Source organism: Bos taurus, chromosome 20 (assembly GCF_002263795.3).
Source record: "Bos taurus isolate L1 Dominette 01449 registration number 42190680 breed Hereford chromosome 20, ARS-UCD2.0, whole genome shotgun sequence".
In the NCBI taxonomy this organism is placed as follows: domain Eukaryota; kingdom Metazoa; phylum Chordata; class Mammalia; order Artiodactyla; family Bovidae; genus Bos; species Bos taurus.
In genome coordinates, this window is record NC_037347.1 from 36,839,436 (window position 1) to 36,866,105 (window position 26,670).

At 37.7% G+C, this 26,670-nt stretch overlaps 1 protein-coding gene across 1 annotated transcript in view; it reads right to left on the reverse strand.

Moving 5' to 3' along the window:
• Positions 1-26,670, reverse strand: part of WDR70 (WD repeat domain 70) — a 278,539-nt gene that overhangs the window by 149,079 nt on the left and 102,790 nt on the right. The window contains 1 exon segment of the mRNA NM_001076238.2: positions 23,252-23,328. Within this exon segment, the coding sequence (NP_001069706.1) occupies positions 23,252-23,328 (77 nt within the window).

Genomic DNA, 26,670 nt, shown 5'->3' on the forward strand with positions numbered 1-26,670 from the left:
ATAATAAAATGCTGCTAACTATGCACTATAAGGTTGGTTATATAAAAATATAATTTTAAATAATACAAATAATTCTATAACATGTATTTGGTTATTTTTTCCAGTAAGTTTTTATAAAAATCTGTAACTGATAACCTAGAAGACAACAACCTAGAGCTTCTTCTGTTCATTGCTTCTGCTTATTCTCCCTGTCTGTGACCATTTGAAGACTTGTGGGCCTTGGAGTTTGGTATTAAATCTTACTGGTGGCTGTAATTATTTTCCTTCAACTAAATTTCCTAGAAGACTTCAACTCAAACAGTAACCCTCAAATCAAACATTATTTCCTTTGTGAACATTTCCCTGATCATGGTAACATCATACTCCAAACTGCCACAGAGCCTGAGGCGGGTGGACCCAGGTATAGTACTTATTTAGCTCTCCACAATACAGTGGGCCAGGGCATAAACATGCATTTTAGGAAAATTATGACCAACCTAGACAGCAAATTAAAAAGCAGAGACATTACTTTGCCAACAAAGGTCCGTCTAGTCAAGGCTATGGTTTTTCCAGTAGTCATGTATGGATGTGAGAGGTGGACTATGAAGAAAGCTGAGCACAGAAGAATTGATGCTTTTGAACTGTGGTGCTGGAGAAGACTCTTGAGAGTCCTCTGGACTGCAAGGAGATCCAACCAGTCCATCCTAAAGGAGATCAGTCCTGGGTGTTCACTGGAAGGACTGATGTTGAAGCTGAAACTCCAATACTTTGGCTACCTGATGCGAAGAGCTGACTCATTTGAAAAGACCCTGATGCTGGGAAAGATTGAGGGCAGGAGGAGAAGGGGATGACAAAGGATGAGATGGTTGGATGGCATCAACGACTCGATGGGACATGGGTTTGAGTAAACTCCAGGAGCTGGTGTTGGACAAGGAGGCCTGGCGTGCTGCAGTTCATGGGGTCGCAAACAGTTGGACACAACTGAACAACTGAACTGAAGAACTGAATACAGTGGGCCAAGGCATACACATGCATTTTATGAGTCAGCAATGCTGGACTATGACCAGTATTAAATCAGCCTGTAAAGACAGCCAGCTTTTCACAGGCCAAGACCTGGTAAAGTCATGCTCACTATTTTCCACAATAACTCTGGAACAGGTACATGACCTATTAGCTATCTTTGGCGGTGTTGGCTAAATAAAAACAATCTAAGCGTATAAACAAAAGGAGTACTGCACTAAAACAATGACAGGGTTATCATTCTTGCAACACATGAAAAATGTGAAATAACCTAATTAACTAAATAGAATCAACTGAATCAACTGTCTGCTGTGAAAAGTGAAAGTGAAAGTTGCTCAGTCGTGTCTGACTCTTTGCAACCCCATGGACTATACAGTCCATGGAATTCTCCAGGCCAGAATATTGGAGTAGGTAGCCTTTCTCTTCTCCAGAGGATCTTCCCAGCTCAGGGATCAAACCCAGGTCTCCCTCATTGCTGGCAGATTCTTTACCAGTTGAGCCACAAGGGAAGCCCATCTGCTATGGAAAGCTGTTGCTAAATCATTATTTCCATAATCCCGTTGAGAGAGATACAAACATTTCAACAACATTAACCACAACAATAACAGCAAATAACTTACAGAGTGCTACTTTGAAACGAATACTACCCTAAGCACTTCAGGTATATAAATTCATCAAATGCTCACACAACCCCATTTCACAGAAGACAAAGCAGAGGCACAGAGACAAGAAATAACTTGCTAAACGTCACTGTACATGGCAGAGTTTGGATTCAAACCTGCAGAGTCTGGCTCCAGGGTCCAAGCCGAGAACTACATTTCATTTCATTTCATTGCCTTGTAACTAGAAGGAATATGAAATATTTCCAAAGACTGGAGAAAAGACACAACGGTGAAGCTGTGATCATGTCCTATACTGACAGAGAGTGACTTTCTCGTAGCAGGAAACACATCACACTCTAGGGCCCGGCACATGCCCACTCACCCTCCAACACCCACAACTGAAACAAACCTTTCAAGAAACAGTATACAGTATAACAATTTCTACTTGACTTTCTTTTGTATAGGAGAAGGCAATGGTACCCCACTCCAGTACTCTTGCCTGGAAAATCCCAGGGACGGGGGAGCCTGGTGGGCTGCCATCTATGGGGTCGCACACAGTGGGACACGACTGAAGTGACTTAGCAGCAATAGCAGCAGCAGCAAGAGATGTGATATAGTGGAGCCAGACATGAGTTCCAATCCCTACTCCACCCCAAACAGATGTGTGATCTAGAAAGTCACTTCCTTCTTCAAGCCAACGCCGTAAGCATTAAGTGAGACAGAGTATATAAAGCTCTTTGCCCATTACACATACAAAGAAACACCAACTCTTGAGGTTTACTCTGTTTGTTTGAAGCAGCTTTCATAAAAGCAGAGGTTGAAGGCAATGGCACCCTACTCCAGCACTCTTGCCTGGAAAATCCCATGGACGGAGGAACCCGGTAGGCTGCAGTCCATGCTAAGGGTCAGACATGACTGAGCGACTTCACTTTCACTTTTCACTTTCATGCATTGGAGAAGGAAATGGCAACCCACTCCAGTGTTCTTGTCTGGAGAATCCCAGGGATAGGGGAGCCTGGTGGGCTGCTGTCTATGGGGTCGCACAGAGTCGGACACGACTGAAGTGACTTTGCAGCAGCAGCAGCAGAGGCTATTTTGAAACAGGAAATGATCCAGTAACTGATACTAAGACTTACTGAAGACAAGCACCATCCTACCTGGGAAAGAACTTTCTCCTCCCTAGGTGTCTGAACTCACTCCCAGGCTGAAAAGTAACTAGAGGAAAACTATGGTCTTCCATTATGGGATCCGTGTCTCCTGGCAAACAGGACTTCATGTTCCTCTAAAGAAACAATCCAGAATGAGCCACTCCTATATCCTTGCTGCCAACTACAGTGTGATGGGTGCCTAGTGACTCCAGGAGTCTGGGAAGCGCCCTGGAGAGTAAGGACCATGTTGTATTCATCTCTGTACATTTAGCTCAAAGCATGATGCTTAATGCAGGGCCTAACCCACAACAACAGATATAAAATACATTTTTGCTGATCTTCATTGAAGAAAACGTCTTAGCTCTAGCCTGTGGAGAAAAGGTCCTCTGAATGCAAATCTGTATCATCTGTCTCATTTCTGTATGACTCCCTTTTTGCCTCTTCTCTGTGCACTCTCATAGGAGAGAGTCCTTTTTTTTTTTTTAGGAGACAGTCCTCTTGGTAACTATTCTTAAAACTACCCACTGCTTTCACTCCTCTTTCCTAATCAAAGCCTATTTAGTAGTGGCTCACTTCTCTGTAATTTAGTTTTAGAATTGTTCTTCACAAGGATAACCAGTTTTTCTTCAAAGGACAGAATTAAATCAAGGTTGTCTAAACTTTAATTTTACAGATAAAGACACTGCTCCAAGAAGGACAAGTATGTTGCTCAAGCTCTCACAGGTAGTAGATGACAGATGCTGAATTAATTTATAGTCCAAGTTTTGCATTACAGTAACAGCAAACTTGGCCTTGTATATTTTAAACACATTTGGTTGAAGAAAATAAAAAACTCAGAATAGAAGTAAACTTATACTGAGCACCAACTATGTGCCAAGAACTAGGCTTTCCATATACTACCACATTTAAAACTTGCAACAGAACTACAAAATTGTACAAATATGTATCTTGCAAATTCTCTGGGTGACATGGAAAAACACAGAGCTTTGAAGATACATATAGCTTTCTCTGCCAATGCTTATATACTAACCTCGCTAGACTGTACTCACTGGAGAAGCTTAATATGAGCTGCTAAAAATGCTGAGTTACATATTTAAAGAAATATAGTAAACACAGAACTTTTAAATGCACGTCACAAGTAGAATTAAAAGTGGAATTAAATGTTATGACAAATAAATCTTTTAAAAGCTGACATAGATGGGAATTTAGCAAAATGCAGTAATAGACACTAAAATGTTCACACACACCCAAGGAGCTTTTGTCTATATATATCTGTATCTATAGATGTTTACCACAACAGTACAAAATTTTAAAATATTTACTGACTCAGTTAAGAACATTAACAAACTTGGAGATTTTCTAATTCAAAGCTTTTACTGCCATGGCCTGGGTTCAATCTGTGGTTGGGAAACTGAGATCCCACAAGCTGCATGGCCAAGAATATTAACACACTCATGTATTAGTATGTCTTTTAGTTCAGTTCAGTTCAGTCGCTCAGTTGTGTCCGACTCTTTGCAACCCCATGAATTACAGCACGCCAGGCCTCCCTGTCCATCACCAACTCCCGGAGTTCACCCAAACTCATGTGCATCGAGTCAGTGATGCCATCCAGCCATCTCATCCTCTGTCGTCCCCTTCTCCTCCTGCCCCCAATCCCTCCCAGCATCAGGGTCTTTTCCAATGAGTCAACTCTTCACATCAGGTGGCTAAAGTATTGGAGTTTCAGCCTCAGCATCATTTCTTCCAAAAAACACCCAGGACTGATCTCCTTTAGGATGGACTGGTTGGATCTCCTTGCAGTCCAAGGGACTCTCAAGAGTCTTCTCCAACACCACAGTTCAAAAGCATCAATTTTTCAGCACTCAGCTTTCTTTACAGTCCAACTCTCACATCCATACATGACCACAGGAAAAACCATAGCCTTGACTAGACAGACCTTTGTTGGCAAAGTAATGCCTCTGCTTTTGAATATGCTATCTAGGTTGGTCATAACTTTTCTTCCAAGGAGTAAGCGTCTTTTAATTTCATGGCTGCAGTCACCATCTGCAGTGATTTTGGAGCCCAAAAACATAAAGTCTGACACTGTTTCCCCACCTATTTGCCATGAAGTGATGGGACCAGATGCCATGATCTTTGTTTTCTGAATGTTGAGCTTTAAGCCAACTTTTTCACTCTCCTCTTTCACTTTCCTCGAGAGGCTTTTTAGTTCCTCTCCACTTTCTGCCATAAGGGTGGTGTCATCTGCATATCTGAGGTTACTGATATTTCTCCTGGAAATCTTGATTCCAGCTTGTGCTTCCTCCAGCCCAGCGTTTCTCATGATGTACTCTGCAAGTAAGTTAAATAAGCAGGGTGACAATATACAGCCTTGACGCATTCCTTTTCCTATTTGGAACCAGTCTGTTGTTTCATGTCCAGTTCTAACAGTTGCTTCCTGACCTGCATATAGGTTTCTCAAGAGGCAGGTCAGTATGTCTTTATAAAAATATAAACAAAAATGTCTCATGAAAATATAACAATTATTTTCCAAAACAAACAAAAATAGTAAGAATTTAGCACTGTTCTGCATTTTGCAAATCGCTTTGAAGTGTGGCTTAGTAGAGGACAGTACTTAGTACCTCTGTATTCAATCTGTTACAATATGTCATTCTTGTTAAACCACATGGAGGGATATCCATCACACAGGTATGAAAACACACAAAGGAGTGTTTTCATAGCCTTTTCAGTTGTTGATGTGCTTCAACACTGCACTAAAATTCAACCAGTGGTAGTTCCTTAAAGTTAGTTGCAATGTGGAAGCTGGAATCATACACTCTATATACTCTTATATTAAAATCTATAGGTTTATCTTAAACTTCACAGAGATCCTTTCTGTAACATCATGCACTGGTCACTTGAAAAATGTTGGTCACTGAGCTATGCAAATCTTCAAAATGTTGATATGTTTCATTAAACAATTGTGCTGGTGAAGACTCTTTAGAGTCCCTTGAACAGCAAGGACATCAAACCAGTAAATCCTAAAGGAAATCAACCCTGAATGTTCCCTGGAATGACTGATGCTGAAGCTGAAACTCCAATACTTTGAAGAGCCGACTCACTGTAAAAAACCTTGATGCTGGGAAACATTGAGGACAGGAGAAGGGGATGACAGAGGATGAGATGGTTGGATGCCATCATCAACTCAATGGACATGATTTCATGCAAACTCCGAGAGATAGTGAAGGACAGGGGAGCCTGGTGTGCTGCAGTCCCTAGAGTCACAATGAGTTGGACATGACTGAACGACTGAACAACAAATATTTTACCCGAAAATTCAGATTTCACGATGGGACATGAACCTACCAACTGTTTTTGTTAAAATGACAGTGACTTTGTTCATTTTTTAAAGTAAAATGTCTTTCAAATATCTAGTCTGAATAATCATAATTTGTCTGCTGATATTTCTTACAAGTAAAAAAAATGTTCCATGAAAACAAAGTTGGCTCACAACTCAACCATTCAAGTGCTTTTCCTTCAGACAGCCATCATATTTTGGTATGCAGCAGAACCCCACTCCAGTACTTTTGCCTAGAAAATCCCATGGACGGAGGAGCCTGGTAGGCTGCAGTCCATGGGGTCACTAGAGTCTGACACAACTGAGCGACTTCACTTTCACTTTTCACTTTCATGCACTGGGGAAGGCAAGGGCAACCCACTCCAGTGTTCTTGCCCGGAGAATCCCAGGAACGGGAAGCCTGGTAGGCTGCCGTCTATGAGGTCGCACAGAGTCGAACACAACTGAAGCGACTTAGCAGCAGCAGCAGCAGCAGAAGTGCTTTATATGCCATTCCCATGCTGTCATACAGAACAGTAAAGACATGTACTCAAGGGTTAAGATCTCACAAAACTAATGATTTCTACTGCTTCATCAAAGACATCCTTAAGGAAAACTGGCATTAAAAAAAATTATAACTCTGTGGCAGTAGATACAATAATTACACTCCTGCAGTTTGATACCATTGCCTTGACTAAGGCCAAGATACCAGGGTCTTTACCTCCACTGCTTTGGTATCATCAGTGCAAATGTCAACACAGTAAAAAAAGAAAAAAAAAAAAAAAGCTATTTTTTATGAGTTACCATTTTGATGAAAGACCTCCCCAGGTCCCTGGATCATACTTTGAGACCTGCTGCTGCCAATCAGTTTCATTCATCATCTCCTATACTGGACCTTCACATTACAGAATTTCCTACAAACATTTAATACTTTCTAATAGCCAGAGCCAGTAGTTCCAAATAGGAAAAGGAGTATGTCAAGGCTGTATATTGTCACCCTGATTATTTAACTCATATGCAGAGTACATCATGAGAAACGCTGGGCTGGAAGAAGCACAAGCTAGAATCAAAATTTCTGGGAGAAATACCAATAACCTCAGATATGCAGATGACACCACCCTTATGGCAGAAAGTGGAGAGGAACTAAAAAGCCTCTTGATGAAAGTGAAAGTAGAGAGTGAAAAAGTTGGCTTAAAGCTCAACATTCAGAAAATGAAGATCATGGCATCCGGTCCCATCACTTCATGGGAAATAGATGAGGAAACAGTGGAAACAGTGTCAGACTTTATGTTTTTGGGCTCCAAAATCACTGCAGATGGTGACTGCAGCCATGAAATTAAAAGACGCTTACTCCTTGGAAGAAAAGTTATGACCGACCTAGATAGCATATTCAAAAGCAGAGACATTACTTTGCTAACAAAGGTCTGTCTAGTCAAGGCTATGTTTTTTCCTGTGGTCATGTATGGATGTGAGAGTTGGACTGTGAAGAAGGCTGAGCGCCGAAGAATTGATGCTTCTGAACTGTGGTGTTGGAGAAGACTCTTGAGAGTCCCTTGGACTGCAAGGAGATCCAACCAGTCCATTCTGAAGGATATCAGCCCTGGGATTTCTTTGGAAGGAATGATGCTAAAGCTGAAAGTCCAGTACTTTGGCCACCTCATGCAAAGAGTTGACTCATTGGAAAAGACTCTGATGCTCGGAGGAATTGGGGGCAGGAGGAGAAGAGGACGACAGAGAATGAGATGGCTGGATGGCATCGCTGACTTGATGGACGTGAGTCTCAGTGAACTCCGGGAGTTGGTGATGGACAGGGAGGCCTGGCATGCTGTGATTCATGGGGTCGCAAAGAGTCGGACATGACTGAGCGACTCACTTGAACTGAACTGAATAGCCAATCCACAGTACATAGTAAATACATTCTAACTGATGATGCTAATTTTGTAAATCTAACAGAAATTTTGTGAAAGGGGCTCTGGAAGATTTTCTCAATGGCCATTTGAAGTGCTTGCTCTGTGACCTTGGCTAAATCACTTCTCTCAACATCGATTTTCCTATCAGTAAAATTAGATAAGGGCTGGACTAGCTCAGTGATTCTCACCTGAGGTGTGGGTAGCATATGGATGGAGATTAGATTTACTACAAATGTTGAGTAGTGTTACTGATGGGAGTGTTCCATTTATGAAAACCCTACAAGCAGAAAAAAAGAATCACTGACCTAACAGAATGAAAGCCACTCACTATAAAGTTCTTGGAATAGTGGTTACAACCATCTCATCCTCCACTCATTCAATTTATTCCACAGAGATGCTAGAGTAATTCATTTTAATGTAAATCTGTGTCACTCCCCTGCTTAAAAACCTTTTTAGCTCTTGCAGTTGTCCTTGGAATAAAATCCAATTGTGTTCCACATGGTCTGTAAGGCCTGCATGCTTTGGCCCCCATCTACCTAAGTAAATTCATTGCATGCTGCTCTCCGTCTTGCTCACTGGGTTTTAGTGACAGTGGATGTCTCTCCTTTCCTGCAACAGGCATTTTAATACGATGTTTCCTCTGTCTGGGATGGCACCCCCTTCTCTGCTGACCAATAATCACTCATCGTTCACATCCCAGCTTAAACATCACATCCTCAAAAACCTTTTACTAACTCTCTAGTATACTTTACGTCTTTCGTGTATTGTTCCTTCATGGCATTTACACTCAACATCATTTACACTGCTATTCACAAGCATTTTCAAATGTCTATCTCCCTGCTGTCTTTTAAATTCTATGAGAGGAAGAACTGCTTTATTTATCCACAAAGTTAGCTAAGCCAGAGCACCCAGTGGGTTGTCAATAAATATTTGCTGGCTGATAAACAAAATGATTTTACAAGAACAGAATGGAATTAAGTATGTTCAAAGCTGTGTGTTTGCAAAGGGTATATTTTTCTGTAGAAAAATAAATTATGTAACGGGTTATGAACAAGTATGCTAATCTTTGGCCTATTTGGGACCTATAAGTAAAACTGCCTAAGAAAGATACGGAATGCTAACTACAACATAGTTATGTGATATAAACCAGAAGCTACTCTACTCTTCAGTTATTCTATGTAGAGATAAAGCTATGTAACCACATTTTTGTTGCAGAAAATGTCATCAGTGAGCCTTATTCCCTTCATGAAAACACAGACTGTTATTGTAAGATGTAAGTGACCATATGAAGTGTTGTTAAAAAAGTCTGTTCGTTCTATTTATAGATAACTTAGTACAGCTTTCCAAAAATATCATTTGTTTTATTCAGATTAAGAGAACACAGCCCATTAAGGAAACATGTATCAAAGGGAAGCTTGTAATTAACAATTTATGAGATATTTCTACTTTATAGTCTACTTGATTTTATTACTATTATAAAAACGGAAAAATATTATCAGGAAAAGAATAAACAGTTTTCACTTGGAGCCTTTCTTAAAAGCAGTAACAAAATTTAACGTTTTCCTCAAGACAAGTTTTAGAAGTACCATCACAAGAAAGGATAGTTTATAAGACACAAATAGTTTTACAAGTCATATAAACTTAGAAGTTAAAAAGAAGCAATGGAAAAGGGCAACTCATTATTCACACTTTGTAGCAAAGTGCCTGATAATCTGTGGCCCTAACTTCATCAACTCTGTAAATATGAAACTGAAAAGATGAGATGACAATTTTTTCAAAGTTGGTAATGGATTCAACAGTTTTAACACAATGGAAAACAAGGAATTCAGAAACAGTATACATCTACATTTGCCATGTAGTCACAGAAACTTAGGAGAGAAATGTAAAGGGTAAGATGAAGAGGAAAAATCACTTATTATAGCTAAAACATTCAAAAACTGACATTAAAAACAAAGAAACATTTGAATTTGAATTATGTGTTTCAAGAATGGCAAAAATGCAAGATATGGAAACATCTTTTATTCCCATTCCTGCAACTAAATTCAATTCAACAACTTTCACCATAACAATATTCTTCTTCATAAACAACTACTTCATAAATGGCCAAGAGGGCCACCACACACCATAACAGCATTGGTATATTAGTCATACATACATATCCATTCAGTCACGCATGGAGTAGACCAGCTGTACTGAAGCTACTTTGCCCGGCCCAGAAATCCCTGCAGGAAATTCAAACCACCTTCTATCAAATCCTTGGTTAATCTAGGGATCCCAGTAAACAAGTATACTCATCAACATTTGGAGACAACCACATTCCCTTTAAAACTAAACACAGAAATGAATGAATAAGTATTGTATAAATTGAACTGATATAAGAGACATACTGATGAAATTAATGATGTTTTTCTTATGGATTTTAAGATAAAATACTAAAAAGCATCTTCCACCATTTTTAATCCCTAGATAGAAATTATTGTTCAGCACGTATATTCCCACAGCCAAAACAAGCTGCTGCTGCTGCTGCTGCTGCTGCTGCTAAGTCGCTTCAGTCGTATCCGACTCTGTGCAACCCTATAAACAGCAGCCTACCAGGCTCCCCTGCTACTGATTAACAACTATGAAAAGTGTGCAAATAAAGTAAAACATAAATCTGAACTTCATCTCAGTTTCTCTCAACCTTACTCTTGTTACATATGGCAATATAGTACAAGTGAACAACATTTTGTATAAAAATTACCTAAAATTTAAATGCTTCATTGACTATGCTAAAGCATTTGACTGTATGGATCACAACAAACTGGAAAATTCTTCAAGAGATGGGAATACTAGATTACCTTACCTGTCTCTTGAGAAACCTGTATGCAGGTCAAGAAGCAACAGTTTGAACTAGACATGGAACAATGGACTAGTTCAAAATTGGGAAAGAAGCACTCAAGGCTGTATGCTGTCATCCTTATTTAACTTATACGCAGAGTGCATAATGAGAAATGGTGGGCTGGATGAATCACAAGCTGGAATCAAGACTGCCAGAAGAAATATCAACAACCTCAGATATGCAGATGATACCACCCTAATGGCAAGAAGTGAAGAGGAACTAAAGAGTCTCTTGATGAAGGTGAAAGAGAGAGTTAAAAAAGCTGGCTTAAAACTGAACATTCAAAAAATGAAGATCATGGCATCCGGTCCCATCACTTCATGACAAATAGATGGGGAAAAAGTAGAAACAATGACAGATTTTATTTTCTTGGGCTCCAAAATCACTGCAGGTGGTAACTGCAGCCACAAAATTAACAGACACTTGCTCCTTGGAAGAGAAGCTATGACAAACCTAAACAGTGTATTGAAAAGCAGAGACATCAGAACAAAGGTCTGTCTAGTCAAAGCTATGGTTTTCCCAGAAGTTACGTATGGATATAAGAGTTGGACCACAAGAAGGCTAAGCACCAAAAAACTGATGCTTTCCAACTGTGGTGCTGTAGAAGACTCTTGAGAGTTCCTTAGCAGCAAGTCAATCCTATAGGAAATCAACTCTCAATATTCATCAGAAGGACTGAAGCTCCAATACTTTGGCCTCCTGATGTAAAGAGCCAACTCACTGGAAAAGACCCTGATGCTAAGAAAGACTGAGGGTGAGAGGAGAAGGGGACGACGCAGGATGAGATGGTAGAAGGCATCACTGAATTTGAGCGAACTCAGGGAGACAGTGAAGGACAGCCTTGCAAGCTGCAGGGGTGGCAAAGAGTGGGACACAACTTAGCGACTGAACAACAACAACAAAAATCAAGGATAATGTGACATTAAATTTTTGTATAATTCCTAGAGGCATAAGATTAAGTATTATAGTGTAAACACATGACAAAAATATACCTAAGTTGAAAGTACTAGGAAAATTATAATCAAACAAATGCTATTCAAGCAAAGTAGGAGCTTAAAAATTAAAATGTATATAAAATTAAAATGCTAAACTGTATATAACTCTCACCTGTTCAGTAAGTTCAACTCTCTTGGTAATACTTTATTAGCATATTTTCAGTTACAAAACATAAATGATATTATATCTCAACTTAAAAAAAGAATATAAAAGACCAGTTCTACATCTGTTTAATTAATAACACTAAAAAACTGTGCTACAGTTTTTAAATTTTTTTTAATCTGCTTTTTTAAAATAAGGTTTACTAGTGAGTCAAACCACATCATCACTAGTTAGCAGAGTAATAAATACATAATTTATCCATAAAGTCATAGGTAAAATATGAAATTTCTCCTCTGCGTCTAGTGGTAACTATTTAAGATCACCACCCAATTACTTTCAGTCACCATGAAATCAAAAATTATCTGGACTGTTTTTGATGTGTTGCTTTCAAGTAATTAAAAAAAAACTGATTAAATAATGCCCTATTTTATTTTAGGCTCTTAACAATTTCTAAGGGAAAACTAGTTCTAGAGCCCCAAATAATGCATAGTCCTCAATAACTATTCATTTCGTTTTCCAAATAAGACACATTCCAGGATTTTGAGTTTCACTGTATCACATTTCATGACAGGAACTGAGAACACTGATATTTTCCATTTAAAATAAAATAGATCACAAACAAAAAACAAAAATCCAACCTCAGTCTGTGTAACAAATTAACTCACATAAAATGATGAATGGTGATATTTAGAGGGCAACCACAATCATAAACCCTAATTTAAGTTCAAACCTAATCTTTTAAAGAATGTGTATTCTTAGAAATTCTTAATATTAATAATTATATTAAATTAACAGCAATAACTTTTCATAATTGGGGTTATTAATTAATATATTAATTGATTAATGATTATATTACTAATTAACACATTATTGATAATAAATATTTAAAATGATTAGCTCATTGCAGAGCTATTATCACTATTTTAAAATCTACAGAAGTTTTACCTACTGTGTGCTTCTCAATAGAAATAAAATAGAGTTGAGTAAAAGGAAATTATTTTGAGAGTAATGAATTTGTATGAACCAAATGAATGTATGATAAAATTAAAAGAAGATCTCTATTTTTTTTTCCATTCAAGCCTACAGAAAAAGACTGTCAATAGAAACTAAATCAAACTAACACCAAAATGTGCACATCTCAATTAAGCAGCAGTTTGAAAATAAATTCTCATCACTCTCAGAACTTATAAAGAAAAAGAGATTTAAAATGTGTATGAGTAAATTATGTCTTCTATTATAAGCATATTTCACCAAAATCACCAGCAAGTCTGAGTAAAAATATTTTCAGAATTTAGAGTCTCAGTTCAGTTCAGTTGCTGAGTCGTGTCCAGCTCTTTGTGACCCCATGAATTACAGCATGCCAGGCCTCCCTGTCCATCACCAACTCCCGGAGTTCAATCAAACTCATGTCCATCGAGTCGGTGATGCCATCCAGTCATCTCATCCTCTGTCGTCCCCTTCTCCTCCTGCCCCCAATCTCTCCCAGCATCAGTCTTTTCCAATGAGTCAACTCTTCTCATGAGGTGGCCAAAGTACTGGAGTTTCAGCTTTAGCATCATTCCTTCCAAAGAACACCCAGGACTGATCTTCTTTAGAATGGACTGGTTGGATCTCCTTGCAGTTCCAAGGGACTCTCAAGGGGGTCTTCTCCAGCATCACAGTTCAAAAGCACCAATTCTTTGGCGCTCAGCTTTCTTCACAGTCCAACTCTCACATCCATACATGACCACTGGAAAAACCATAGCATTGACTAGACGGACCTTTGTTGGCAAAGTAATGTCTTTGCTTTTGAATATGCTATCTAGGTTGGTCATAACTTTCCTTCCAAGGAGTAAGCATCTTTTAATTTCATGGCTGCAGTCACCATCTGTAGTGATTTCGGAGCCCAGAAAAATAGTCTGACACTGTTTCCACTGTTTCCCCATTATTTCCCATGAAGTGATGGGACCAGATGCCATGATCTTCATTTTCTGAATGTTGAGCTTTAAGCCAACCTTTTCACTCTCTTCTTTCACTTTCATCAAGAGGCTTTTTAGTTCTTCTCCACTTTCTGCCATAAGGGTGGTGTCATCTGCATATCTGAGGTTACTGATATTTCTCCCGGCAATCTTGATTCCAGCTTGTGCTTCTTCCAGCCCAGCGTTTCTCAAGATGTACCCTGCATATAAGTTAAATAAGCAGGGTGACAATATACAGCCTTGATGTACTCCTTTTCCTATTTGGAACCAGTCTGTTGGTCCATGTCCAGTTCTAACTGTTGCTTCCTGACCTGCATATAGGTTTCTCAAGAGGCAGGTCAGGTGGTCTGGTATTCCCATCTCTTTCAGAATTTTCCGCAGTTTATTGTGATCCACACAGTCAAAGGCTTTGGCGTAGTCAATAAAGCAGAAATAGATGTTTTCCTGGAACTCTCTTGCTTTTTCGATGATCCAGCAGATGTTGGCAATTTGATCTCTGGTTCCTCTGCCTTTTCGAAAACTAGCTTGAAGGTTCTACTTACACCAAAATCCTAACTAATTCAGGGTTGGTTTTTTTTTGTTTGTTTTGTTTTTTTGTATTTTGGCTGTGTGATGCAGCCTGTGGGAATCTTAGTTTTCTGACCAGAGTTTGAACCCAGGCCCCCTGCATTGGGAGCACGGAGTCTTAAACACTGGACCACCAAGAAAGTTCCTCTAATTAATTTTTTAATGAAGTTATGTTTCATGTAAAATTTCTACTAAATGCTTTAAAATATATAGACATTTTAAATTACACACAGTGAAAATAAAATCAAAGGTATTAATTTTACAAATGCTGGTAGCTGTTCAAAAAAAGTTTAAAAAGCATTAGATAGAAGGATCAAATAATTTAATCAGGTAAAAACAAAGTCAGATTGTGTAGACACAAGATCTAAATGGTTTAAGATCTTGAACCATTATGAGGAGTAACTAACATAAAATGTTAGCTTCAGGTGTACAACATAATGATTCAATATTTGTATATATTGCAAAGTGATCACCACAATAACTCCAGTTAACATCTGAAAACAATATTATTTTGTTTCTATAAGGGGGTCACCAAAAAAGAACCAATAGGAATATAAACACCACCTTACTTATTTCGCAGCATGGACAATACAAAACTCTGCCCAGAATCAGAAAGTAAGCAAGAAAAAGTCTCCTAGTAGCCACAGATGGCAAAAATTAATGTGCTTAAAAGATAAAACTCATATGTTACACCAACTGCTTGTTCCTTCTACGCAAATTCTAAAAAGCTACCCCAGCACCAGCACACAGCTTAACAGAAGCAAGAAACTGAGGTACTTGGATCACCATACCAACATTAGCGAGAATAACAATGTAATAGAAAGGGGAAATTAACAAAGTAAAAATAGCAGTCAAAGAACTCAAAAAGCTATAAAATAGGCCTGCAGGTACCAAGACTTTTCTAACTTATATTATATACCATGATGTAGCATCTTATAGATTATGAAGATGTTAACACTTATGCATTCATAAGTGTTTTAAATATAATTCATAAAGAAAGCTAATATATTTTTTACGTTTCCAAAAAAAATTTAAATAGAAAAAAACTCTTTGAATTACAGAAAAGTTTAATTTTCTGAGATCCATTTATATAAATCATCATTCTTTGGAAAACTATTATTATATTTATGTTATTGAGGATAAAAATAAAGTCAAATATGCCTAGCAGCCTTCCAGCAAAAGCCTGTAAAATTCAGGGGTATATTACCAGCTCAAGGTTATGATGAGTGGTAGAGTACTAATGTTCCTCTTGGTCTGGAAAGTGCATGCTCTTTCTATTATGCCTTGCCAAAATTGACTACAAAAATTTAATTGGTAAAGTGCATCATTACAAGCTGCAACCAAATTTTAAAAATAATTATAATTTACTGAATCCCACTGTAAAAATCATTTACTAGTGGCAATCTTCTTTCCCAAAGTCTATTCCTGGGAACATTATGCCCAGATTGTAACAGGTGTTGTTGGCTGTAGGAGAGAGAGGGAGTTGCACCACTATGTCTAAAAAAATGCTGGTTTCTTTGTTAGTGCATTTCTCAGGGTCTTTACCAGTATTTTTATCTTGAAAAGCTTGAAAGCTACAAAAAAGTTAAAAGTAGTACAATAAACATCCATATACCTTTTCCAACAACATTCATTTTGTCATATCTATATTCTCAATCTCTCTCTTATACACATATATATGTATATATATATATACACATTCATATATACATACACACACACACATACAAATATACACAAATACACTATTTCTGCTATACCATTTAAAAGTAAGTTGCATATCTCAAGACACAAGGCATCTAAATTCATCAGCTGGTATCTTCTAAGAACAAAGATATTCTTCTAAATAATCATGATTTTATGTAACATGAAGCAATAATATCATCTGTATCAGTTAACAACCAATATATATAAGAAAACATTCTCATTTTATTGATGATATATAATAAAACATTTTCAAAATTTAATGACTTAAAACAGCAGGCATACCAAGCAATATTGAGAAAAAAGAACAAGGTTGGAGGTATAAGTCTTTCAGACTTCAAACAATACTATAAAGCTGCAGTGTGGTACTGGCAGGAAACAGACATATAGATTGAGGGAACTGAAGAGAGAGCCCAGAAATAAACTCATGCCTACAGTCAATTAATTGTCAACAAAGGAGGCAAGAATATACAATGGAGAAAAGACCATCTCTTCAGTAAGTGGTATTGGAAAAGCTGGACAATTGCATGTAAGTCAATGAAGTTACAATACTCACTCACACCATACATAAAAATAAACTCAAAATGGCTTAAAGACTTAAATATAAGACAAGACACCATAGAACTCCTAAAAAGGAACATAGGCAAAGCATCCTCTGACATAAATTGTACCACCGTTTTCTTAGGTCAGTCCCCCAAGGCAAAAGAAGTAAAATCAATAATAAATAAGTGGGAGTTAATTAAACTTATAAGCTTTTGCACAGCAAAGAAAACCATAAACAAAATGAAAAGACAACCTATAGACAGGAAGAAAATATTTGCAAATGATGGAACCAACAAAGTCTTAATTTCCAAAACTTACAGAGTTCATACAGCTCAGTATTAAACAAACAAAAAACAAATCAAAAAGTGGTAGTAAACCTAAATGTAGAGATTTCTCCAAAGAAGACATAGAGATGGCCAATAGGCACATGAAAAGATATTCACCATCGTTAATTATTCAGTTCAGTTCAGTTCAGTTCAGTCACTCAGTCGTGTCTGACTCTTTGCGACCCCATGAATCGCAGCACGCCAGGCCTTCCTGTCCATCACCAACTCCCGGAGTCCACCCAAACCCATGTCCATTGAGTCGGTGATGCCATCCAACTATCGCATCCTCTGCCGTTCCCTTCTCCTCCTGCCCCCAATCCCTCCCAGCATCAGGGTCTTTCAAATGAGTCAGCTCTTCGCATCAGGTGGCCAAAGTATTGGAGTTTCAGCTTCAGCATCAGTCCTTTCAATGAATACCCAGGACTGATCTCCTTTAGGATAGACTGGTTGGATCTCCTTGCAGTCCAAGGGACTCTCAAGAGTCTTCTCCAATACCACAGTTCAAAAGCATCAATTCTTCGGTGCTCAGTTTTCTTTATAGTCCAACTCTCACATCCATACATGACCACTGGAAAAACCATACCCTTGACTAGATGAACCTTTGTTGGCAAAGTAATGTCTCTGCTTTTTAATATGCTGTCTATGTTGATCATAACTTTCCTTCCAAGGAGTAAGCATCTTTTAATTTCATGGCTGCAATCACCATCTACAGTGATTTTGAAGCCCAGAAAAATAAACTCAGCCACTGTTTCCACTGTTTCCCCATCTATTTGCCATGAAGTGATGGGACCAGATGCCATGATCTTAGTTTTCTGAATGTTAGAGAAACGCAAATCAAAACTACTATGAGATACTACCTCATGTCGGTCAGAATAGACACCATCAATAAGTCTAAAAGTAATAAATGCTGGAGACGGTGTGGAGAAAAGGAAACCCTCCTACACTGTTGGTGGGAATGTAAACTGGTGCAGTCACTATGGAAAACAACATGGATGTTCCTTAAAAAAACTAAAAATAGAGTCATCAAATGATCCAACAATCCCATTTCTGGAATAAATCCAAAGAAGACTCTAACTTGAAAAATTACACGTACCCCAATGTCACAGCAGCACTGTTTACAATAGCCAAGACATGGCAGCAACATAAGTATCCATTGATATATGAATGGATAAAGAAGATATGGTATATATACACAATGGAATATGCTGCTGCTGCTGCTAAGTCACTTCAGTCGTGTCCAACTCTATGTGACCCCATAGACGGCAGCCCACCAGGCTCCACCATCCCTGGGATTTTCCAGGCAAGAGTACTGGAGTGGGTTGCCATTGCCTTCTCTGCAGTGGAATATGACTCAGCTATTAAAAAAGAACAAAATAATGCCATTTGCAGTATTAATAACATGGACAGATTTAGAGATTATCATACTAGGTCAAGTAAATCAAACAGAGAAAGACAAATATCATGTGATGTCCCTTACATGTGGAATCTAAAAATGATACAAATGAACTTATTTACAAAACAGAAAAAGGGACTTCCATAGTGGTCCAGTGGCTAAGACTCAGTGCTCCCAATGAAGGGGGTCCAGGTTCCATTCCTGATCAGGGAACTAAATCCCACATGCTGTGACTAAAGATCCCACTGAGGTGCAGCCAAATTTAATAAACAAAATTAAAAAAAAAAAAAAAAAAAACAGACTCACAGATGTGGAAAACAAGGGTATGGTTACCAAAGAGGAAAGGGGAGGATAAGGAGGGATAAATTGGGAGTTTTGGATTAGCAGATACAAACTACTACATAAAAGACAGATAAACAACAAGTTCCTACTATTTAGCATAGGAAATCATATTTAATATCTTGTGATAAACTGTACCAGAAAAGAATCTGAAAAAGAGCATACACACACACACACACACATACATACATGTATAACTGAATCACTTTGATGTACATCAGAAACTAACACAACATTGTGTATCAACTGTATTTCAAAAAAACAGATAAGCAGAGTTTCTGAAAGTTAAAGAAAAAGCAACAGTAGACATGTATGACTGTTTATGCGTCTACCAGTTTAGAGGGGTGGTTCTGTCCTACCTGAGTTACCTCATGTGTCTGTGATCAGTTCTGCTAATCTAGGTTGGGGTCTCTCACAAATCTGGGGCTTGGCTGACTGTAAGCTGATCTAGGATAGCCTCAGCTGGGACACCTCAACTTGCCTCCACCAGATCCTTCATCCTCCAGTAGGGTAAGAGCTTGATCAGACAGCAATGCCATGGTTTCAGGCGAGTGCAAGTGTAAAGTACTCTTAAGAAGCCTATACTTAGATATGGAGATAACAAATCACAACAGATTTGAACAAATTCCTCTGTGATACAAAGTCCTGAGTAAGCAATGGAAAACTTGCAAGGTGGAAGCATCTGATTCATTGCTGAGCTGCAACTTGCTTAATACGAATTCTGTACACTTTCATTGCTTGTATTCTCACTCTGTACACTACTACAACTCCAATTATAAAACGCTCCCCTATCAGATTATATAAATTCACAAAGAGAAATGACTTCCTCTGGATAAGTAAAGCATTTTCATCTTCATTACCATCTGGTTTTTGTTAACATTTACTTCCAAGCATAATGTAGTAAGCTCTGCTTTATTGTCTGTGTTTCATTCCGGTAAACTTGGGAAAACCGAAAAGACTGCCATATTACTCTATTTCATTTCTAAATGAAATCCCAGAACACGATCCTGGGATCATGTTTCACACTGAAACTCATAAAACTCAGAAGTAAAAGCACTAGCATTTCCAACTCACATTCAGAAGAAACATCCATAATTTAATTTGGTGTATGAGGCCAGAACAAAATACTGAGTGCCCCCTTGGAATAGTTTCTCAAAAATGCTGATGCCTCACTCCTACTGGATCTAAACATATTTATAACTTGTGCTTTTTATGTGAATGGCTGGGACTGGCTCGCCAGGGCTCCCCATCCTCCTACACTGCTGACAGCCACAGCCTGGCAAACATTCACTGTGTGCCCACACTAAATACATAAAACTGTGACAGCACACAGGTGCTGAGGTGGATAACTGTATCGAGAGGCTCTCTACACCATGGCTATACTATCCATAAAGGTATTCTCCCAGATGCCCAAAATGAGAAGGAAGGAGAAATAAAAGGTGAATGGGGAAAAGGGAGGAGAAGAGGATATTACTGATACGAGCTCAGTGAAGTCTGATGAAATGATCCTAGTTTAAATCCTAAATAATCCTTAATGAAAGAGAGTGAAGCTTGAAAGATGTGCAGTTGATATTTTATCTCTTTGTCCTGCTCACAATATGGGGCTTCCCCAGTAGCTCAGAGGTAAAGAATCTGCTTGCAGTGTAGCAGAAGCAAGAGTCACAGGTTCGCTCCCTGGGTCGGGAAGATCCCCTGAAGGAAAGCATGGTAACCCACTCTAGTATTCTTGCCAGGAAAATCCCACTGACAGAACAGCCTGGCGTTAAAACATTCCTATTGATTTTGACTTTCAATAATGTTATGGTACAGATGTCATACTCTTTGATGACTTCCCTTGTGACTACATTAAAATATTAGCCCATTATACCTTAGCCTCAACACCTTATATGGTGTAGAATCTGCCTTCCTCTCCAAATTCAATTCATATCATTCTCACCTTTCCTAACAACCAACAAAATGTCAGTCCAACCGGACTTTCTGTCCCCCAAATATGCTGTATTACATTCTCTTCTTAAGGTCTTGAAATATGCTGCTATTTTGGGCTGGAAAGCTCTTTTCCCTCAGGATGCCTTATGTGCACGGTATCTCAACTAAAAAAATATCACCTCTTCCAAGGCTTTCTCCACGTATTTTACACCCTTCTATTCTCTGTCCTTTTACTTTATTTTTTATTCTTCACAGTTATTACTATGTAAAACAATATTAACTTACTAGCATATCTATACCGTGTCTGCCTCCCAGCACTCACCTCCACTGAATGGGAGTCCTGTGAAGGCAGAGACCTGGGTCACACAGGGTCCCGGACACACAGTGCACACACGACATTTGCTGACTGATTCAGGGATCTGGACTCATCTCCTGCAGCTTACTCCGCTGCTAATTACTATCCTCAAACGCCAAGGAGAAGGCGATCTAACTGAAAACCATCTGAATGTATTAGTGACAGGTTTCTCTAAAAAGTAGTAAAGAATCTGTATAATTGGAGGTCCCTAAGAGTAAAGCCCACTTATCCTTGTATACAGCTTTTTTGACAAAGAAAGCCCAATTTGTACAGTGTAAAAAGAAATTGGAGCACATTTTCAAATGTAAAATATACCGGTAAATCACTGACTTGGGCAGGGGACGAAAGAATTGTTCTTCCAACGAATGAGACAAACTACATTTTACACCCAGTATAATAATGTCATGCCCTAGAACTTTACCCAAACCATGTAGAGGATAAAACAAAGTTAAATAGGTTTCAGGTTTCTTTACACCCTATTCAAAATCATTTAAAGGTTTATTGTGAATTGCTGGCCTCAGAACATATAACATTCAAAGTTTCTCAAACTGTGTTGATCATGGATGTCTTTCTTCAGATGAGTAATTTATGTATACTCAAAATCCATTTGGGGAAAGCTTCTGTAGCCCTCATAAAAATTACTGTGTTAGCAACTATTAGAGCCACCACTCAGCCTCATCCTTAATAGTTCTGAGAACAAGATGTTTTCTGTTTTTCCAACGGCTTTTATTCAGCTCAAGTTTTTAACCAGAGTAGCTTAGATCTTCTGTTTTTTTATTTTCTTCCAACATTAACATAAATCTACATATTTTCTTTTCTTATATACTGTATAAAGTCTCTAAATAGTTATAGGAATCTCTGTCTTGCTTCCTATTTAAATGCAAAGTATACACCAATGTATAATAAAATATTTACTTTAAATTTTGGTAAACAGCTTTTATCAGTCTTCAGTAATTTCTTCCTATTCCTAGAACTTTTACTGGCAAAGATTACTAAATCCTATCAAATCTCAATTTTATTATATAACAAAATCATATGATTCTTCATCTTTAATTTTTTTAAATATTGAATTATATTGAAAATTTCTTAATGGTAAAATTTCCTAATTGTAAAATATCCTTGGATTCCTAGGATAAACCTTACTGGGCCATGGAACACTATTAATTCAGATTAGCTGCTATATTTGTTTTCCTAAAGCTAAAGTAAAAAATATGACTATAAACACATATAATTTAAGTATTTGGAAAGATAGTAAGACAAAGATAAAAGAAAAAACTATATAATTCTATTTACCATAAATTTTAACCAAATATACTATCCTGTTTCAGTCATATTCTGTATAGTCTCAATTTTTAGTTCATTTTAGATCAACTTATTTTCTAAACTGCACAATGAATGCAAAATTATATCTTTTGTCTATTATTTTAAAGATTAACTCTAGGAAACATAAAATATCAAAGAATATGAATAGCAGTTGTGAAAGGCAATGAAGTAAATTACAAATATCAGAAAATAAAAGGATGAAAACCAAAATAACCTAAAAACAAAGACATTCTTTTTTATCTAAAATATAATAGTGTTTCACCTAAATAACACCATATAAATGTTTTTATTTTAAAGATTTTTTCACTGCAATTTTCTCTGTAGTATTACAAATAACTCATTCTTATAAATTACTCAATACTAAAAATGAACCATACAACATAACAATATAGGAAAAAGCTGTTCAAATATTCCCTGTAATTTTCTTGAATCCTAAGCCAACAAATATAATTCAAAAGAATCTTAATAACCATTTAATCAATTTTTTCAGTTATTACTACCAAAAAACCATCATTTAAGCAACAAATTTATATAAGCTATTAGATTCAGATGGAAATCAGCCTTTACTATAAAAAGTAACAAACATTAGAGTCATTTGAGTCCACTTAATAGCATCAATCTGATCCACTGTGCTCCCTAATAAACTCTACTGGAATTCATACCAACTCTCATTTTTACAGCTTTCATACTTATTTAAGCAAACCTTGTATGTCAGCTCAATTCAAAGCAAAGTTGAGAACAAGAACATATAAACATAAGGATTCTTAATATCCCATCTCTTACTTTACTGGCAAAACTACTACAATACAAATGTTAAAGAAAATACTGAAATACAAAAATGTATCAGATGAATCATCAACAATACTCACGCATCATTTGAGCAAGTCATAAATTCTCCCTTTATTTTGGGATGCCATGACCCAGTATGAAGCATTGCTGTGTGACCCTTAAAAAAAAAATACAAAAAAGGGGAAAAAATCCTTAAAAAATGTAAAAATAAACAAACTGACCAAAAGTTGACATATTCTGCTTAAAAGTAACACTTTTTAGTCCTCTCCAAGGCACACTATTTTAATTACAAACTGATATTATTTTCAGTTTTATTTCATAATGTTTTGTTTATTTCATTTTGTTTATTTTCATTTTAATTCACCATGTAACCCCTTCTGCCCAGGATTCAGTACAGTGCTTATATATAACAGATGCTTAGAAAGAAAGGAAAGAGAGGGGAAAATGACAGCTTCTTTTTAAGAAAGAAGTAAAAAGAAAATTCACAACAAGAAAGACAATGGGAAAAAGTCAGTGGGAAAGAATTAAGGAGAATAGGAAGTATTAAAGGTAAACAAGACAAAAGCAAGAGGATGGGGGTGGGGTGGGAAATTCCCACTTCTTTAAAATGTGTATGTGAAAAAAGAAAAAGCATCTTTAAAATGATTCAGGAAGATTAGCCCAACTAAGCATGGAGCATGATATAAAAACACTGTAAATAAAACAATGTGATGTTGGTATAAAAACTGACATTCTTACAAAATCCATCATAGAATATATATTTCAAACACAAAACACACATACGTGCACTCACACATTTCCCTCCTTAGGTAGCAAAGTTAGAGCGGTCTTATACAATAATTCAGGTTCAGTTCTGGATGGATGAAACTGGAACCTATTATACACAGTGAAGTAAGCCAGAAAGAAAAACACCAATACAATATACTAACGCATATATATGGTATTTAGAAAGATGGAAACAATAACCCTGTGTACGAGACAGCAAAAGAGACACCGATGTATAGATCAGTCTTATGGACTCTGTGGGAGAGGGAGAGGGTGGGGAGATTTGGGAAAATAGCATTGAAACATGTATAATATCATGTTTGAAACGAGTCACCAGTCCAGGTTCCACGCAGGGTACTGGATGCTTGGGGCTGGTGCACTGGGACGACCCAGAGGGAGGGGAGGGGAGGGAGGAGGGTGGAGGGTTCAGGACGGGGAACACGGGTATACCTGTGGCGGATTCATTTCGATATTTGGCAAAACTAATACAGTTATGTAAAGTTTAAAAATAAAATAAAATTTAAAAAAATAATAAATAAAGCTAATAACATGATCCAGCAAAAAAAATAATAATAATAATAATTCAGGTTCAAATGGGGCAGAAAAGAGCCTAATACTTTTTAGTGTAATAATTGCAAGGCCTCTTATTCTGAAAGGGTCCAAAACAAAGCTAAACTCAAACCAGTAAAATGTGCATATCTAAATGACTTAGAAGGAAAATAACTGTACCTCTCTGGAAACACTGAACTAGAACTGGAGTACCCACACATGGGCCTGGAGATCATCTCTAGTTCAAGCCTCAATAGTATCTGGCCAACTCCTGACTTTCTGCTCATGTCAACAAGGTACAAATAGCGACCAGGGATCTGGATCTCGTCCTGCAGTAGGAAAAAAAGGACTGAAGAAGTGAGGGACTAGCTAGAAAGTTTGAGATTCCACTTTCCCTTTCTCAGCTGAATATATATATAGTCTACTATCAACTTTGATATTTCCATGTAAGAGGCATTTCAAACATAACAGGTTCAGCAAAGTAATCTTGATACTTTTTTTTTATTTTAATATTTTTTTGTTTTGATTTTTTTTCTGTAGTGCAATGTATTTTATTCATTTTTTTTTTACTTTACAATATAAAAAAAACTTTTTCTTTTATATTGGAGTAGAGCTGGTTAACAATGCTGTGATAGTTGCAGGTGAATAGGAAAGGGATCCAGCCATACATATACATATATCCATTCTCCCCTAAAATCTCCTCTCATCCAGGCTGTTACATAGCATTGGGCAGAGTCTTGATTCTTATTGCCCACTTCATTTGCAATAAACTTCTTTCCTAGTTGCTAAAGCTACAAGCTTGGAAAGAAATGCCCGACTCTTTGCCACCCCATGGACTGTAGTCCACCAGGCTCCTCTGTCTACAGAATTCCCCTGGCAAGAATACTGGAGAGGGTTGCCACTTCCTTCTTCAGAGGATCTTCCCAACCCAGGAATCAAACACAGGTCTCCCACATTGCAAACAGATTCTTTACCATCTGAGCCACCAGGGAAGCCATAAACTGGGAAGTAATCCTTAAATAGTCCAATAACCATAACCCCTAAACCCTCCTCTCTATATACACCCAGATCCAATCCACTAGCTAGTCCTGTCAGTTCAGCCCCAAACACATCTCAAATCTATCCACTTTTTTCCTTTTCCACTACTACAACTCTTATATGAACCAATATGTCTCTACATCAGTTATTATGCAGTATGATAGACCTGTTACTAGTCTTTCTACTTTTACTCTTGTCTAATGTGCTCCACAAAACAATCAATACAGTCCTTTAAAAATATGTTTTTTAAACTGCCACTGCTTTTTATCCTCCACTGGCTTTTCAACCTCTTTACATAGTGTACAATAACTGACATTTTCCACCCCAGCTTTCTTTACAACTTCACTTACTTTGTGCTCCTTCTTGCCAGAACTCACTACACCTCACTGGTTTTTCATTTCCTCTGATACATGAAGCTCTTTCCCCACAGCAGAGCCTTTAAACCTGCTTTTCTGTCCACTAGAAAGCTCTTTTTCTGCTTCTACGTGACTGGCTTCTCCTCACTCTTTCAATCTCAGTTTACATGCCACTTATACAAGTAAGTACTGTCTGGCCCTCTAGCTAAGTGAGTATGGCTCGCTCCACTCTTCTCGACCAGACCACCTGTCCATTTCCTTGATAACACTCACCATAATTTGTAATGCTATATCTATTAACTTCTTGATTCTTGACACTGTGTTAATGTTTTACATATTCAAAAAATAAGGATGGAAGAAATCTAAAGCAAAATAAACAGAAACAAGTGAACACCACTGCATTTCAAATGAATAACAAATACACTGAAAAGACAAAAAGAAGGTAATAACCCAAGAAACTATAAACCCTGTAGTGGGTTGAATGGTGCCCCCCCAAAAAAATATATGTCTACATCCTAATAGCTGGAACCTGTGAATGGACCTTATTTGGAAAAATAACACTTTCAGATATAATTAAGAATCTCTGGATTGTCTGGGTCAGCCCTAAATCTGGTAAAAAGTATCCTCAAGTATCCTTATAAGACACAGAAAGAAGAGAAGAAACAAAGAGGAGAAGATGGAAGCAGAGACTGCAGTTTCACAGCCACATGCCAAGGAATGCCTAGAGTCACCAGAGGCTAAAAAAGGCAAGAAACAATTCTCCCAAAGCCACTGGAGGGAACGTGGCCATC